Source organism: Crinia signifera, chromosome 9 (assembly GCF_055691185.1).
Source record: "Crinia signifera chromosome 9, ASM5569118v1, whole genome shotgun sequence".
Taxonomy (NCBI): domain Eukaryota; kingdom Metazoa; phylum Chordata; class Amphibia; order Anura; family Myobatrachidae; genus Crinia; species Crinia signifera.
The window spans coordinates 14,490,873-14,509,347 of NC_139225.1; the positions used below are offsets into that span (position 1 = coordinate 14,490,873).

At 49.7% G+C, this 18,475-nt stretch overlaps 2 protein-coding genes across 9 annotated transcripts in view; one reads left to right on the plus strand and one right to left on the minus strand.

The window, feature by feature from the left end:
* The first annotated feature begins 6,926 nt into the window (after window positions 1-6,926).
* Window positions 6,927-18,475, plus strand: part of ADAMTSL2 (ADAMTS like 2) — a 112,680-nt gene continuing 101,131 nt past the window's right edge. For 3 of the 8 annotated variants that reach the window (XR_014460989.1, XM_083161098.1, XM_083161106.1), the window contains exons 1-2: window positions 7,164-7,454; window positions 14,242-14,441. The gene's annotated coding sequence lies outside the window, so the exon portion shown is untranslated. Of the gene's footprint in view, window positions 7,128-7,163; window positions 7,455-13,624; window positions 13,746-14,241; window positions 14,442-18,475 lie in introns of those variants that run through there. The other 5 variants (XM_083161101.1, XM_083161099.1, XM_083161100.1 and 2 more) reach the window with 5 other exon arrangements.
* Window positions 11,196-18,072, minus strand: MYMK (myomaker, myoblast fusion factor). Its single transcript, XM_083161109.1, has 4 exons — window positions 17,947-18,072; window positions 14,557-14,705; window positions 14,293-14,409; window positions 11,196-11,777 (listed from the first exon to the last, which is right to left on the minus strand). Exons 1-4 carry the CDS (start codon window positions 18,014-18,016, stop codon window positions 11,631-11,633), a joined length of 483 nt encoding a protein of 160 aa, XP_083017235.1. The 5' UTR covers window positions 18,017-18,072; the 3' UTR covers window positions 11,196-11,630.

Consider the following 18,475-nt stretch of genomic DNA (forward strand, 5'->3'; position numbering starts at 1 on the left):
TACATACATACAAGTACAGATGCACGCACACACACAAATGCACACACCTACACAAACACACACAAACGCATACACGCAAGTACAGAGGCACACAAACAGGCACAAACACACCAATGCACGCAAACACCCACACACATACATGCACCAACGAACATACAGATGCATGCATGTGCACCCACACAGTCACAAACATGCACACACACATGCATACACAGATTGTCTACTGACAACTTTTTTTTTGTGCTTATTGTACAATTTTTTCTTATCGATGATAGAAAGTAATGCTAGGAACGCACTAGATGATGGGCAAACAATGCGCTGATGCCAATGATTTCCGATATAGTGCATACACACTGTGCACTATACCAGCAGCGCATTGTTTACAAACGACAGAACGGTATATCATGCTTCATTCTGGTGTTTGATATATCAGGTATATGTCATTACTCCATACACACTGTGCAATGTGCTGTAAATCGCTGACAACATCCTCTTATTGGTGACCATGTAGGGCCAAGCAGAAGACGCAAATAACGAATCATGGGAATGAGCAATGGTGCGTACATACTAAACGATTATTGTTATAATTTGCTGCTGAACCACAAATAATGTGTACCCAGTTTAAGACTGGCACCGAGGGTTAAATCTGTCCAGAACACGGCAGCACGTGTGCCTAGCGCGATGCCCGGCTTCTGTGTCTGTACAGTGCCAGCTGCATTCCTCACACCCAGCAGCCGTCTGTAATACGCATTTGCACTCTAAATTAAAAAGGAGCTCTTGGAAGAGACTGGGACTATGGAGCAACATACCAGCTTAATCGAAACAAATTGGGCTCCGGGAAACTGCGGCAGATTAACGGCAATGAATCACTCCTGCTCGTGATAAAAGCTTTCAGTATACTGGAATAAAAAAGCCTCACATCCTTCTGCCTTAATGTAGCGTCTACTCTGCCTCCTCCAACCCCAGCCCAGTTAACTCTACTGTCCCCTCCAGAATATGCGCAGGACAGAAACCAGTCAGAATGAGTGGGATCCCGACGGTGATACTCCTGGGAATTTCTGCTAATTATTCTACAGCTAACACTAACCCTGATCTATCTGTCCTGCAGCCTATCCCTAATCACCCCCAAAGGATAATGCTGATCCACCTGTCCCGCAGCCTAAACCTGATCCACCTGTCCCGCAGCCTAACCCTGATCCACCTGTCCCGCCGCCTAACCCTGATCCACCTGTCCCGCAGCCTAAACCTGATCCAACTGTCCCGCAGCCTAACCCTGGTCCAACTGCCCGCAGCCTAACCCTGATCCACCTGTCCCGCCGCCTAACCCTGATCCACCTGTCCTGCAGCCTAAACCTGATCCAACTGTCCCGCAGCCTAACCCTGATCCACCTGTCCCGCCGCCTAACCCTGATCCACCTGTCCCGCCGCCTAACCCTGATCCACCTGTCCGGCAGCCTAACCATGATCCACCTGTCCGGCAGCCTAACCCTGATCCTTCCTTCTCGCAACCCATCTCCTCTGCATCTGACTCCCAGTTCCGTCTCCTCTGCGCCTGACTCCCAGCACCGTCTCCTCTGCCTCTGACTCCCATCTCCGTCTCCTCTGCGTCTGGATCCCAGCTCCACCTCCTCTGCGTCTGGTTCCCAGCTCCGTCTCCTCTGCGCCTGACTCCCAGCTCCGTCTCCTCTGCGCCTGACTCCCAGCTCCGTCTCCTCTGCGCCTGACTCCCAGCTCCGTCTCCTCTGCGCCTGACTCCCAGCTCCGTCTCCTCTGCGCCTGACTCCCAGCTCCGTCTCCTCTGGGTCTGGTTCCCAGCTCCGTCTCCTCTGGGTCTGGTTCCCAGCTCCGTCTCCTCTGCACCTGACTCCTAGTTCTGTCTCCTCTGCGTCTGGTTCCTTGCTCCGCTTCCTCTGTGTCTGGTTCCCAGCTCCATCTCCTCTCCGCCTGGTTCCCAGCTCCGTCTCCGCTGCGTCTGGTTCCCAGCTCCTTCTCCTCTGCGTCTGGTTCCCAGCTCCGTCTCCTCTGGGTCTAGTTCCCAGCTCCGTCTCCTCTGCACCTGACTCCTAGTTCTGTCTCCTCTGCGTCTGGTTCCTTGCTCCGCTTCATCTGCATCTGGTTCCCAGCTCCGTCTCCGCTGCGTCCGGTTCCCAGCTCCGTCTCCTCTAAGCCTGGTTCCCAACTCCGTCTCCTCTGCATCTGGTTCCCAGCTCTGTCTCCTCTGCGTCTGGTTCCCAGCTCCGTCTCCTCTGCGTCTGGTTCCCAGCTCCGTCTCCTCTGCGTCTGGTTCCCAGCTCCGTCTCCTCTGCGTCTGGTTCCCAGCTACGTCTCCTCTGCATCAGGTTCCCAGCTCCGTCTCCTCTGGGTCTGGTTCCCAGCTCCATCTCCTCTGGGTCTGGTTCCCAGCTCCGTCTCCTCTGCACCTGACTCCTAGTTCTGTCTCCTCTGCGTCTGGTTCCTTGCTCCGCATCCTCTGCGCCCGCCACCCAGCTCCATCTAGTTTTTCCGGCATGTAGGGCTTTTTGTTGCTGCTGATGACGCACAAGAGTGCAGGTCATCAGCACTATAGTGGGTACACACTACACAATGTGTCCAATATATTGGTCTGGTCTGCTGGATCGGACGACATTAGTGTGTACCCAGCTTTAGGGCTATGAACATACACAACTATATGGCAGAATAGCGGGAAGACACAAGTACAGGTTGCGGGAAGGCGCATATTATTCCATATATAAAAGGTCACCTAAAGGTGGTAAATGCCTTGAGCAGCTCACTGGCATACCCTGCATTGCACACTGGCACACCCGACTTCTGCAGACATTGCAGAAATAACCAGAGTGCATGGTGTCTGCCATGTGCCATGTCTTACCAGCATTGCATACTGGCACACCCGCCGTCTGCAGACATTGCAGTAACAACCAGAGTGCATGGTGTATGCCATCTCTTACCAGCATTGCACACTGGCACACCCGCCGTCTGCAGGCATTGCAGTACACCCGGGAGAGCAGCGTGCTTGCCATGTGCCATCTCTTACCACCCCACATTGCATTATGTGAAGAAGAAATATCTGCTACTCACAGAACATTTGCAAAATCAATCAGTGGAGCTTTCTCTGTGGCCAGAGCAGACGTTTGTGAGTCGGCCAGGTGCTAAATGGTTAAACTGGGAATCCGCTAAGTAATATAGCAGGGAGCAAATAAGACTCAGTATGAAGCAGGCAGAGAACTGTGCAGACCATTTAACAGGGGCAATAAAGGTATAGGATTTCAGATCAGCTTACACTAGAGGAGAATAACAGAGGCAGGAAATTTCGGTAGCAGACTTGACAAAGGTCAGCACTCCAGACTTTAACTGAGACAAAAACACCTACTTTATTGAAAACATCAAGATTTCTGGCACAGGCTGCAATGTCCCCGCAGGCACGCCACTCGTCAGCATCAGAGAAGGGGGGCGCTGGGACTTATAACAGACTATATTGTCTGATGTGCAGTACGGATGGTGTAATGGTTAGCAGTACTGCCTCACAGCACTGGGGTGATGTGTTTGATTCCCACCATTGCCCTAACTGTGCAGAGTTTGTATATTTCCCCCATACTTGTGTGGGTTTCCTCCGGGTACTCCGGTTTCCTCCCACATTCCAAAAATATACTGGTAGGATAATTGGCTTCCAATAAAATTAACCCTAGAATGTCTGTGTGCCCGTATACATGTGCTAGGGAATATAGATTGTAAGCTCTATTGGGGCAGGGACTGATGTGAGTGGCCAAATATTCTCTGTCTCATTTCCCAGACCACCTACCTGGTGTACAGGTGTAGTCATTAACAACTTTCACAATTCCCAGACCACCTAGTTGGTGCACAGGTGTAGTCATTATTAACTGTCACATTTTCAAACATGTGCTGGATTTATTACTAACCGACACATGCTGCAGATCCACCATGTTGGTAGATCTTGAGGACCGGTTTGGCTACCCCTGCTGGAAGACTTGGATGGCATATGAAGAATGTCAATAAAAGGAAAATTGAGAGGAAGCCATGTTGACTCGGAGATTGCCTGAGGAACGTGACCAGGTACCATCCTGATTGCTAGCTGCATATACAGAAGGTATATAAGCATGCCAATACAGGGAAGGTTTTTCCAGATAAAAAATATATATAAAATTCACATTGTGGGCTGCATTTATCAAACAATATTTGTGTCTAAATCCCAGAAAACAACAATTTTTGGTGGTTAGCTGCAAACATTAAGTATCACCCTCATGTACCAAAGGGAGACCGCAGCAGGAATCTCCAATCCCTACTGCGATCCCCCCTGCACCGCCGCCGGCTGCATCCCCCATAGGTATCAACATTGGGCAGCAGCGCTTTGCATCCCTGGGCTATCGCCATTCTGAGATGACGATAGCCCATTGTAGGGCAGTGCTTTCAGCATAAACCCTGCATGAGCAGACCCCCCCCCGCATTTTACAATGTGATCAGCACATTAAAAGGCCATTCACATATCCCATGGAAGAACTTAATCTGTGATTTCATGCCAGGGATCCACACCACATACTGTATGTATAGGACAAAGCAGATGGTGGGTCAGGAATGGTGCAGAATGGGGTACTGTACACTGGGGTCTGGGAAAGATACAATGACGTGCGAGTTCCCACTGTGACCCACTTTGGCCCAAATTCGGCATGGATCAATAATTAGAGAATTCGATTGACTATCGAACAACTGCACAAGCATGTGTAACTGCAAAGTGAATTAGCAGCTGAAAATGCATATGAAATGTTGATAAATCGTCCACAGGACACTTAACTTTAAATCACTCATTTATAAGCAAAAATGTACGGCCTAGTGCCATAAACATCCTGTGGCATTGTGTAAAGATGGCATATAAACTCAGGGGGGAATTCATTCTTTTTGGCAAGACAAAACTAATGGGCCCCATACATCAGCAATCACAATGAATGGTTTTCCAGATCCAGTGATTTTTTGGCCAGATAAATGGTTTCTACAATCTATTTGACTTGCCCACATATTACAGATTTATTTCAGTGATCGGAAGATTTTTCCCATCTAAAGCAGGGTTGCCGACTTTAAAAAAATCCTCTCCGGGAGAAACCCGGAGAGGAATCTTGCATTACGCGTTTTGGGGACGGGGCTTAACTGTGATGTCATTAAGCCCCGCCCCCATTACGACAAATAGCCGGAATAACTGTTATCCATGGAGGGGGCGGGGCTAAAACGTCACGATTGTGCCGTTTTAGCTCCTCCCCCTCCCCTGAGACCCGCGGATTGCGGCATATAAATGCCGCGATCGGGGGGCTCAGTGGGGGTCCCCCTGATTCCGGGAGGGTTGCCCACCCTTCCGGGGGCCGGGAGGAAGGACCCGATTTTCGGGAGACTCCCGCAAATTCCGGGAGGGTCGGCAACCCTGATCTAAAGATTGTATCTTCATATCTGGAAAGTGCCCATACATCACCTCAATCGATTGTCATTTCAAATGTTACTTTTTTTTCCATAATTTAAATAGAAGAAGACGAAACGGGAACGCCCACACATATAAAAAACAACCGCAGATAATACCAGATCATTAAACATGTTTAAAAATCTGATTCAGCAATCGATTGGCGATCCCGAGGGGAAGCCCACACATTAAAGATTGTGCCAATCATCTCCAGAACTGAGGATTGTCACAATAAATTGCTGATGTATGGGGCCCATAAGGTTTTAATGCAATTTTTTCCTGATGGTTTTTTGGGGGTGGCATTCAATTGTAATTACCCATTTTCAGGCGTAAACACATAGGGGTCAATCCTATTAGCCGCAATGAATTTGTGAATCATTGCGGCAGTGACCGCACTTCATGGTGGTGGGAATATGTAGAAAAGTGCTTGCTGCCCCATAGGGTAGTGGGAAATTTTCAACGAATTTGGGATAAACACGGCCTGCAAATGGTGCGAGATCGGGTGCCATGGAACTTCGTATCCTTTGCAATTATTAGGATCAACTCCATAGAATCCATACGCTTAGGGATCTAGGTATTTGCGCATCCGCAATCGTTTGAACAGGGCTGTTTATCAGAGATTATTTTTTTCCAGGTAAAAAAAAAAAAAATGCCTGATGAGTGCAGGCTTCGGGGATAATGAATAACCCCTATTAAGTTCAAAATGGAAGCACTCAACATCCGTATAACTCTAGATCACAGGTTCTCAAAGTCGGTCCTCAGGACCCCACACAGTGCATGTTTTGCAGGTCGCCTCACAGTATCAAGCTAAATAATTACCTCCACCTGCGGATCTTTTAAAATGTGTCAGTCAGTAATGAGTGCACCTGTCGGGTGACCTGGAAAACATGAACTGTGTGAGATCCTGAGGACCTAGTTTGAGAACCACTGCTCTAGATCACGCAACGTGACTGGTGAAAGATGGGCGAGCCATTGTAATGTATACCAGGTTACAGGAATTGCCGCACCCCTTCCAAATGGTGGTGACCAGCTGCGGTTACAGCATCATCCATGTAATGGAGGAGGATCGCTAGGCACATACATGTTATCATGTCTGTAATATGTGAGATTGATCGCTCACCCTGAGAGCATCAGCTTACTAGATCCCAGGCCTCAGTCCATTACCAAGCATGCTGTCCGCTCCGCAGGGGACTTTCTCACCTGTGCTATTGAGCCGCCAGTGAACATCACACTTACTGTACAAGCTGTATACATAGATACCCCAGCTCCTGCCAATGTCAGTCTTTGCTACAAGTACCTGTAAACATTACATGGCCGGCAGGTCAACACCGAGCACAATAGCATAAATGCTGGGGCTCATGTTAGCTAATCTATAATGATTAAACCAGGCGTTCCCTACCCTCCTACAAGTAGCAGCAGCCAGGAACCATAGAATATGAAGTCGCCCGTAATGCAAGATGGCGGCGTCTGCAGTGAGCTTAGCAGCAGTTACCTCAGGCGAAAGGCGGGAAACTCCCTACCTCCGTTGCAGCTGCTGCAGAGGGCGGGACCGAGTAAGTGGGGGCGGAGGAATGTCCCGCTCTGGCGCGGATAGGAGAACGGAGACGCCCTGCACGGGCGGAGGGCGTGTTCTGCGGCTGGAGGGAGGGAGCGGCGCCATCTGCTAACGTACGTGAGTTATACACCACACCTCCATATATGACCCATGCCATGCCAGAAGGGGCACATTTCATTGTTCAGTCTGTTCCAGCCAGGACATCCCCCTGTATGACTGCCCTCTCCTGTGGTGGCACCTGGTTAATTAATAAGAAAGGCGTTTCCACACAGGTGATGGCAGTCATACGTTAATAGGGAAGTGCAGGAACAGAGCACTGTGTCCTCCTGGAGAGGGTCATGTTGCGAGGTATGTGTATAGCCCGATATACTATTCTTTGTTCAGTAGAGGCACATCCTGTGGAACTTCAAGTCCCAGAACACCATGGTAGTAGATGCACTACAGGTAAAGAGACCAACAGCTTGCTGTACTGTACATTATTGTGGTAACTAGTGGTGGGTGGTGTACTGCTGTGAGTAGCAATCACAGTCTGTGCTGTGGATGTGGGTAGCTGCAGTGCCAGATTAAGCCTTCGGGGGGGGGGGGGGGGGGCAGTGCACTTTAGACAAGGGGGGCCCCCTTGCACTTGTTACTGGCCGCAAACTGCTTGGGGGAATATTACACTGTCAAAACACAGAGTAAAGGCAGTATAAACTTGGTCAATGGTTAACTTCAGGGGATACATATTATTTGAAAAATACATGCCAACCACAGGGGGCCCCTAGCTAGAGGGGGGCCCAGGGGCACTGACCCCTTGTGCCCCCATTATAATTCGGCCCTGGGTAGCAGTCAGGGTCTGCGCTGTGGATGTGGGTAGCAGTCAGGGTCTGCACTGTGGATGGGGATAGCATTCTTGTTCTGCGTTGTGGGTGTGGGTAGCAGTCGGGGTCTGCGCTGTGGATGTGGGTAACATTCAGGGTTTGCGCTGTGGATGTGGGTAGCAGTCGGGGTCTGCTCTGTGGATGTGGTCTGCGCTAGGCACGCCTGCGTTTCCCCGGACACTGCCACCGGTTTCTTAGGCACACCTGCGTTTCCCCAGACACTGCCAGCATTTTCCTAGGCACGCCTATGTTTCCCTGGACACTCTCAGCGGTTTCCTAGGCATGTCTGCCTTTTCTGAGACACTCCCAGTGTTTTCCTAGGCATGCCTGCATATCGCCGGACACTCCCAGTGCTTCCTAGGCACATCTGCGTTCTCCAGACACTCCCAGCGGTTTCTTAGGCACGCCTGCATTTCGCTGGACACTCCCAGTAGTTTTCTAGGCATGTCTGTCTTTTCTGAGACATTCCCAGTGTTTCCCAGGCACACCGCCGCTGATCTCACATACACTGTAGACCCTGCGCTGCCAGACCTTTAGCAGGTAGGGGGTCCCTGCAACTAGGGAGGAGAAGGAGGGCTGCGCTGGTCCCGCTTGTGCATATTTAATGAGCGGGACCAAGTGCAGTGAATATGGAATGAGCGGCTCCCCCTGCTGATGTCATGTGAATTATTTTTTTAAATTAAATATATATGCACATGAATCCAAATAGCATGGCCCTTCACATGATAAAATTATTGATTTTTTGACAACTAAAAAAAAAACTGAAAACCTTTATTTTAAAAGAACACATTCCAGTTCACCTTAAAAAGATGGCGAATGCAAAACGGTGAATCACGGCGAAAATAACGGTGAAAGCAGTTCTCCACCCTAGCATTGAATACACTCTTGGTGAATCACAGTGAAAACCCCATTGAAATACACCAGCGAATTGCAGTGAGCATGAAACGGAGGACTGGCCGGCATTCACTGTTCACTTTAGATGAACACTGAATAGGGTGAATCAGATTTTCAGTGAAAAAAATTGACCGCGAGGAGTGAAAACAGCCCGATTTGCCTTAAAAAAAACGGTGAATCCTGAGCATTGAATACTGCCCCCAGAGTTTCCTACGCACGCCTGTGTTTTTCTTTGCACTTCCACTAAATGAACGGTTACCACCCCCAGACGCCTACGTCCTGTCAATCACCTTGCGAACGGCTTGCAAGTAGAAAAAGTAGCAGGCTTACATAGCAGGACGGCCTTGCATACGTACTGTGACATACACACGCGTAGTCCATCACTAATCGTCCGCTGTTTGAATTTGTGGCCATGCAAGCAGAACTTAATACTGTCTACTACTTTCCAACTCTTGATACCGGATGGTTCCTAACCTGGTAGCCTATATGTTTGTGCCCACTATACTGCTCATCTTTATATGCCATAAGACCACTCCACATGACTCTTATATGCCATCAGACCACTCCTTATGCCCTTTTACACCATCAGACCACTCCACATGCCCTTATATGCCATCATACCACTACACATGACTCCAGACTACTCCACATGCCCCTTATATATAATCTGACTACTCTATATGTGCCTTATTTGCCACCAGACTACTCCATATGCCCCTTATATGCCATCAGACTACTCCACATACCCCTTATATGCCATCAGACCACTTCATGTTCTCTTTTTTACGCTATCAGACCACGCCACAGGCCCCTTATATGCCACCAGATCACTCCAAATGCCCCTTATATGCTATCAGACTACTCCAAGTGCCCATATACACCATTTGACCAGTCCACGTGCCTTTATATGCCAATAGACCACTCCATACGCCCTCAAATGCCTTTAGACCACTTCACGTGCCCTTATATGCCACCAGAGCGCTCCGGTGGCATTCTACTCAGAGTGAAAATTCTTCTTTCGGCCATAGCAGGAACACCTGGGAAACTTAGGAAAGATTATTTGTTCTTGTCTATACAAGGTCTGTTTTGCCCAGGCATCTTGTGGTTACGGGTGCAAAGCGCAGTCTGGATGGGCGGAACTACCTCTTTTTATTTTTTGGAAGCTTTAGTAAATTTAACCCCTAAGACATGGGGTGGGGGGATACGCCTGTTACTTTGCACAGATGGGCTTGTGGATGGGGGCAGGTAGAGCACGAGAAAGCACACAATGCTCAGTCTCCATAACTGGGAAATCCCGGCACTATGCACGTATATGTCTCTGCCTTATCCCGCTCCTTCCCTATATGTCCCCTCATTGACAGTCCCCTCTACCTGCCCTGTGCAGAGATTGCAGACAATCATCCCATCTGCTGGAGACGGCAGGGAACTCGGAACACTCTGTAGTCCACCGTTCTGCGGTCTACGTGGCCTCAGGCGCTGCCAGTAATTTCTTTTCTTTTTTTATTAGTATTCAATAGAGCAATAAATGTGTTGAGTAACAGCAGGCAGAGATGGCAGGTGCAGGCCCCCCCGTCCCCTTCTTTCACCGATTTCCCAGCACACCCAACACTTACACAATTGCTGGGCTGGCAATAAGTGACCAGCCTGTGCCAGGTAGGATTCCTGCTTACCACAGTACTCAGGACAAGAGAAGCAGATCTTCCCAGCGAGCACACTTGGCCGTATGTGCCACCATAGCTCCGACAGGCAGAACATTGTTACATCATTGTCTACATGATGTACAGTGTGCAGCACTGGATGTAACGGACATGTATGTGAGTATACTGCTTGTTACTGCCCAGCTTAGTATGTCAGGGTAGTCTAGGGCCTGTTCTTACCTGCAGCACAGAAGCTACAGATCTCTGCTGGAGTACAGAGGAGATCCTGCACACAAACCCTGCACCACACTGATCATGCCCCTGTACACCAGCCTTGTCCCCACCTGCACACCGCTGCTGCCACCTACCTGCACACCACCATTACCACCCACCTGCACACCGCCACTGCCACCCACATGTGCACCACCACTGCTTCTTATCACTGCCCCCACTGGCCATGCCCCTGTACACCAGCCTTGATCCCTACCTGCACACTACCGTTAGCACCCACCTGCACACCACCGCTACCACCCACCTGCACACCGCCACTGCCACCCACCTGCACACCGCCGCTGCCACCCACCTGCACACCACCGCTGCCACCCACCTGCACACCACCGCTGCCACCCACCTGCACACCACCACTACCACCCACTTGTACACCACCACTGCTCCTGACAGATTATTATCCACAGGAAATGGCATTTCATTGTAGATGAGCCCTCACCGGATTCTGTGATTATATTTAATATATCAAATTAAAAAAAACAAAAGTAGTGCACAAAGTTTTCCACATTTTCCAATGCTCATAAATTCTCTCTATATAATAATAATAATAATAATAATAATAATAATAAAAATAATGTACAAACAGTGTAATATTACATACATCTTACCAAGGGTATAAAACACAAATACACAATCACTTCCTTTATAAGAAGAAACGTTTTCCATCCACTGGCCCAGGCCTCGGAGATCCGCCCAGCTCAGCTCAGTATGCCGACGGCTCACACAGTCAATAGGTCGACATTAACAAAAGGCCGACATGCACTAGGTCGATATTGACAGAAGATCGACATTCATTAGGTCTACATTGACAAAAGTTTGACGCAAGTAAAAGATTGACACGTGAAAATGTCGACAGAGCATGGGCTGGGATTGGTCAGTGTATGTGGCCTGGGAATGAGCCCCTGCCAGCCGCCTCTCAGTCCCTGGTTAGGTCCTAGCCATCACACACAGCAGCACAGAGTAGAGCAGTTCATCTTGGCCACGTCGGTCCCAGTTCCTGCTTTCTTGTTGATCTTGGGAAGTAGAAGTACAAAGGACATGGCCAGGGAGCAGTGGTAGAAGCTGTGCACGTAGGTGTAGTCCCATTCCTGTAGGTGCAAAGGGAGAATCAATGTACACGAACAGCCTGACACTGCAGCTCGTTACTACTCAACCTCATGTCGCCTGCTCCTTCTGCACCTAACCAGACGGATCCTATTGTGGAGTCACGCCAGGGGTCATGGGAGGGTCACCCGCGTGTCGTGCAAAATGCTGCGTTTTTACCACCAAACGCCCACAGGGTGTCAGTCAGTCTGCGGGCAGCCTGTGATCGCTAGCCATCACAGGCTCCCTTTGGACGGGATGCAGTCAAAATCCCGTTGGTAAAAATCACAACGGTCAAAATACCGACAACCATTGACCGACGGTCAAAATCCCGACATGGTCAAAATCCCGACAAGGTCAAAATATTGACATTTAAAATCCTGACAAGATCAAAATACTGACATATAGAATGTAGAAAACATTGAAAGAACCCATGTCGACCTCGCGACATGTCAACCGAAAGTTATGTTGACTTTTTCACCTGTCTACATTCTATATTTCGGTATTTTGACCATGTGTCGGGATTTTGACCTTGTCGGGATTTTAAATGTCAGTATTTTGACCTTGTCGGTATTTTGACCATGTCGGGATTTTGACCTTGTCGGGATTTTAAATGTCGGTATTTTGACCTTGTAGGGATTTTGACCATGTCGGGATTTTGACCTTGTCGGGATTTTAAATGTCTGTATTTTGACCTTGTCGGGATTTTGACCTTGTCGGGATTTTAAATGTCTGTATTTTGACCTTGTCGGGATTTTGACCGTCAGTCAATAGCTGTCGGTATTTTGACCGTCGGGATTTCATACCGAATCCCTTTAGACGATTGGCTCGTGCTTGAAAACTGCAGACTGCACGCGGTCCTTCGATCATTGGCAGAAAACACAACCCTGTGACCCAATCTGAATTGGCCCCATAGGGTGGTGTGCAGAAGTGCTGTTGACATGTTATTGGCTGTAACCTGCTGTAGTACATCTGCCTGGCCACATAATGCTCTGGTTATCACTAATGGCTGTGATCAGTTACACCACTCAGGAGACCACATGGGTCTATTGTATCCTGTTCATTCTAGCACACAGCACCTTCCAGAACCTGTGCAGTTTCTCTTTCTAGCCAGTGGTGTCACTCTCTGCTGTGGTGCTTCTAGCACCCTGTGGGGGTAATTCATACCTGATCACACAGTCGCAAATTCACATGGGCAGCATTCAGTTAAGGCATTTCCCCGGACACTCCCAGCGTTGTCCTAGGCACATCTGCGTTTCCCCAGACACTCCCAGCATTTCCCTAGGCACACCTGCATTTCCCCGGACACTCCCAGCATTTTCCTAGGCACACCTGCATTTCCCCGGACACTGCTAGCGGTTTCCTAGGCACGCCTGCGTTTCCCTGGACACTCCCAGCATTTTCCTAGGCACGCCTGCGTTTCCCAGGACACTCCCAGCGGTTTCCTAGGCACGCCTGCGTTTCCCCAGACAGTTCCAGCATTTTTTCTAGCACTCCCACTAAACGCCCGGTTCCCACCCCCAGGCGCCTAGTTCCTGTCAATAACCTTGTAAAATGTATGTGAATAGAAAAAGATACAAACCGACATGGAGGTAGGAGGGGTCTATCTACCCAGTTTGTTTAATCACTGTTGTTTTCAATAGTAAAGCGCAACAGAATATGCTGCGCTATATAAGAAACTGTAAATAAATAATAATAATAAATAGACTTCATCACAGCACGGCCTTGTGCATACGTACTATGGTCCCTACCCGGTGCGGTGTATCGGTAATCGGCCTCTGTGCACATTCGCATCCGTGTCATCAAGTCTAATTTAAACCCTGTGTCTGAGCACTGATAGTGTTCCCTCTAGGCATTGTTTGATGAGAGCGGCTGTCAGCTGTTCCAGCCACATCCAGCTCCACGCAGCAGTACTGAGAATGGCGTGTCGGCCTTTACAGGTGTCCCCCTGATGCTGCCATCCCCACCCCATTGTAAGTTATTGGTGGGGGGGAAATGCCTGCTCGGTACTGGAGGGGGTGGGGGGTGGGTGGAGAAATGCCTACACTGAGCTCACCATATAGTCAGCACTGAAATACAGACCAGACTGTGCTAGAAGCAACAGAGCAGAGAAGCGGCACTACTGGCAGGAAAAGAAACTGCACGTGTTGTGAATGTGCCGGTTGATAGAATGGTTATATGGTTGGTGCGTGGACTAGTGAATCCAGATGAAGGATACAGGTGGCAGTTTCTTGACCCTCCCTGATGAATGCAGTCATGTAGCAATGGCATGTGTCACTGGGATAACCCAGGAGCTGGCACATCTTGCTCCATGTAATGACCTGGTGTTACATGTATGGAGGAGGGGGTCAGGGTTCTCTCTATACGGTTATTAATATACTATTATATGGAAATGTACACTAGTGACACATGTACCTCCGACTCATTATCACCATATAGTCAGTAAGCTAATTATATCTCCATTTGTAGGTGTTGTATCATCAAGCGGCTGACAAGGCAACTCCCACCATTATATTATACCTCAAAGAAGAAGCGCAGCATCAATGCCAGAGCCCCGAAGCAAAATCCAGGCCCGATCTGCTGGGTATAAACACTTTTATCCGGGTACAGTCCTTTCTTCTCCTTCATCTTGGTCAGCTGGAATAAGATCACGCAGACACAGAGTTTAGGTAATAGTTATGGCTGCCGGTATAGTCACAGTCACAGCATGTTGGGTGGGAAGGGGGGTTTGGTCCCAGGGTCTCCCCGGACACGGTACATTTATCAATGGATTACACGACTTACCCATTTAACTGTGATCATCAGCACTGCAGTCCCAATTGGTCCTGAGTAGACCCCATACCCCCAGCGATCTTGATATATCCGCACCGCGATGGTGAGGACGCCAAACATCACAAGCGTGGACCTCTTGGGTTCATCAAAGTCAGCCAGAGCTGGGGAGGTAAGAGGCAGGGATACAGTAACATTCCCATTTGTCTGGCCGTAGATCGGGGTATGTGAGAACCATTGGCAACAGGGCAATCCGCTTTCCAAAACCAACAGAACCTGGCCACGTTCCTGGCCTTCACTGCGCTAGGAAACCTCTGAATCATGTTAAAGGCCAGGAACGTGGGAATAGCAGCAGTGTAATAAGATATAGAATACAGATATCCCGCTCTGGAATAGACGCGTGTTACATTACCATATGTTTGTGTGTGCAACAATGTGTGAATTGAATATATTGCAACCTGTGTGTCTTATACTGATCACCTATATGACATAATAGACAAATGCAGCTTACAGCGGGTCCCGTAAGGAACATGGCTTCCGTGGAGCTCATTACAGGCTGAGCATCTTTATATAATGCGTGTTGTATGCAATTTGACACGTGCCCTTATCCTGGACTGACATTTGCCCCATCCCTCCCTGATGTTACCAAGCTGCTCTATAATGATTGCCTGGCTATATATCACCCCCCCCCCCCCCCAGGTGGGCCCTCTTACAGTCATTATATTCAGCACATACAGTAATAGCGGCTGCTTGTTATCATGGCTCTCTGTACGCAGTCCTCTATAGAGGCTTATGTGTGAGCTGGACACAGCGCCGTCTCGCCCTATGTACTGAATATGATCTTGGTGAGCTCTCATCAGTAATATCTTCCTATAGCACTCATGGTGTGCCGCTTCCGGGGCTATACAGCACTTATCGCCACACTAATGACAGGTGTACGCACTACATTGCAGAGGTGGGACAGGTAATCGGAGCCTGTGCTCCCTTCGTTACACAGGAGTGGACAGAACAACACCACAGGGAGGTGCTAGAGGCATATGCGATCTGTGATGAAGGACTTTTAGCAGTGCCTAGAATCCCCATAACTCATCTGGTGGTTGAGCTTTTAGTCCGACTCTATGGAACTCACTACCCCGCATAGTTCGAGAGGTCCCCACTCTAGAATCCTTCACAAAGAGACTCAAGACTTCCCTGTTTACTCAAGCATTTCCGTAATTTCCTTCAGTATCGTTTAAGAAAATCTTTTCTGTACTTCATTGTCCCTGTACTGTATTACATTTACTCTCTCTGCTAAGCACCTTGAGTCTTATTGGAGAAAGAGCGCTATATAAATACAATTATTTTTTTTACTAGCATGTGAAGGTAGCGGCGGGAGGGGATGTGAGTGGATCGGTGGGCCGGTATGTTAGATGAGCGGCGGGCCGGTACATGATGGAAGCAGCGGGCCGGTATGTGATGGGAGCAGCGGGCCGGGATGTGAGGGGAGCAGGGGGTTGGGATGTGACAGGAGCAGCAGGCTGGGATGTGATGGGCCGGGATGTGACAGGAACAGCAGCCCGGGATGTAATGGATGTGAGGGGAGCAGTGAGATGGGATGTGAGGGTAGTGGTGGACTGGACTGGTATGTGTTGGAAGTGGCGGTCTGGGATGTGAGGGGAGCATTGGGCCAGGATGTGTGGGGAGCAGCGGTCCGGGATGTGACGGGAGCAGCGGGCTGGGATGTGATGGGTCGGGATGTGACAGGAACAGCAGCCCGGGATGTAATGGATGTGAGGGGAGCAGTGAGACGGGATGTGAGGGGAGTGGTGGACTGGACTGGTATGTGATGGTAGTGGCAGGCTGGGATGTGAGGAGAGCAGCGGTCCAGGATGTGACGGGAGCAGCGGGCTGGGATGTGAGGAGAGTGTCGGGTCGGGATGTGAGGGGAGTAGCGGGCCGGCATGTGAGGGGAACGGTGGGCTGGTATGTGAAATTAGTAGGTGACCGGTGTGTGATGTAGCGGCGGGCTGGGATGTGAGGAGAGCAGCGGTCCGGGATGTGACGGGAGCAGCGGGCTGGGATGTGAGGAGAGCGTCGGGTCGGGATGTGAGGGGAGCAGCGGGCCGGCATGTGAGGGGAACGGTGGGCTGGTATGTGAGATTAGTAGGTGACCGGTATGTGATGGTAGCGGCAGGCTGGGATGTGAGGAGAGCAGCGGTCCGGGATGTGACGGGAGCAGCGGGCCGGAATGTGAAGGGCCGGTATGTGACAGGAAAACAGCACTATAAAGTCAGACATACGTTGGTTGTGTTGGATGAGATCTATTGGGCAATGTTGAAAATCATTTACAAGTAGACAATTACAGCACATTTTTACATTATTTCTAACCTTAAAAATCCACAGTATACGTTGTCAAAATAACTCAAGAGCTGTACATGTCATTTTGCATCTTTTAAGCACAAGCAGCTTCTGCTGATTAAATGATATGCAGCATGCCTATGGGCCTGTCCCAGCCTGCCGCTCCCATCATATCCCGGCATGCCGATCCCATTATATCCCAGCCTGTTGCTACAATCATTTCCTAGCCTGTTGCTTCCGTCATATCTCGACCTGCCGTTCCCATTACATCCCAGCCTGCGGCTTCCGTCATTTCCCAACCTGCCGTTCCCATTACATCCCAGCCTGCTGCTTCCGTCATTTCCCAACCTGCCGCCACTCCCGTTACATCCTGGCCTGCCACTTCCGTCATATCCCAGCCTGCCGCTCCCATTATATCCCGGCGTGCCGATCCCATTATATCCCAGCCTGTCACTACAATAATTTCCTAGCCTGCCGCTTCCGTCATATTCCTGCCTGCCGCTCCTATAATATACCAGCCTGCCACTTCCGTCATTTCCTAGCCTGACGCTTCCGTAATTTCCTAGCCTGTCGCTTTCGTCATATCTTGGCCCGCCGCTCCCATTATGCCTGCCGCTCCTATAATATACCAGCCTGCCACTTCCGTCATTTCCTAGCCTGACGCTTCCGTAATTTCCTAGCCTGTCGCTTTCGTCATATCTTGGCCCGCCGCTCCCATTATATCCCAGCCTGCTGCTTCTGTCATATCCCAGCCTGCCGCTCCTATTCCATCCCAGCCTGCCGCTTCCTATCATATCCTGGCCTGCCGCTTCCATCATATCCCGGCATGCCTATTCCGTCATATCCCAGCCTGCTGCTCCCTTTCTATCCCAACCTGCCGCTTCCCATTATATCCTGGCCTGCCGCTTTCGTCATATACCGGCCCTAGTCTGTGACTGACGGGAGATTTATACAGTCTCGGAAACACTATAATCCCAGGATTTGGTTCCAGCGTCTAATCCTTGGAATTGTACAGTGATCTCAGGTGTCATCTGTCATATCATACCATACTCATCCTCACGAGCTTACCTAGTAATGACACCCACATAGACAGTGCCGTCCCGTACACACTGAAGTATTCCAGGAGGTCGTATCTCATGAAACAAATCACCGATAGTCCCGGCCCATCACACGCATGGTAAATCTACAGAAGCAGGAAACAGGCGTTAGCATGGGGAAGGGGGGTGTGGGGGGGGGGGCAGTTTCCCTAAATATGTCTCAGCAGTGAAAGGGTGCTGACAGCTGGAGGGCAGACTGTACAATGACCCACAGCTGACGGGCGCAGCACATGCTCACAGGGCCTGGAGATGTTTTGCTAGCAGACGCTGCAACAGCTGGTGCCTCGGACGAGGGAATTCTGCAGCCGCCCTGTGTCGCCTGTGGTTGAAGCAGAAGGTCCTTTTTCCTAGGGGGCCTTTTAATGCCCCACATGCTGGTACTTGTGGTTCTCCAAGTCCCTGCATGTGGGGGAGGCTTGCTGGTACTTGTTATTTCACAGCACAATGTTACATTTTATTTCTATTTCTTACCACAAAATAATCAGCCCGGCGTCCACATC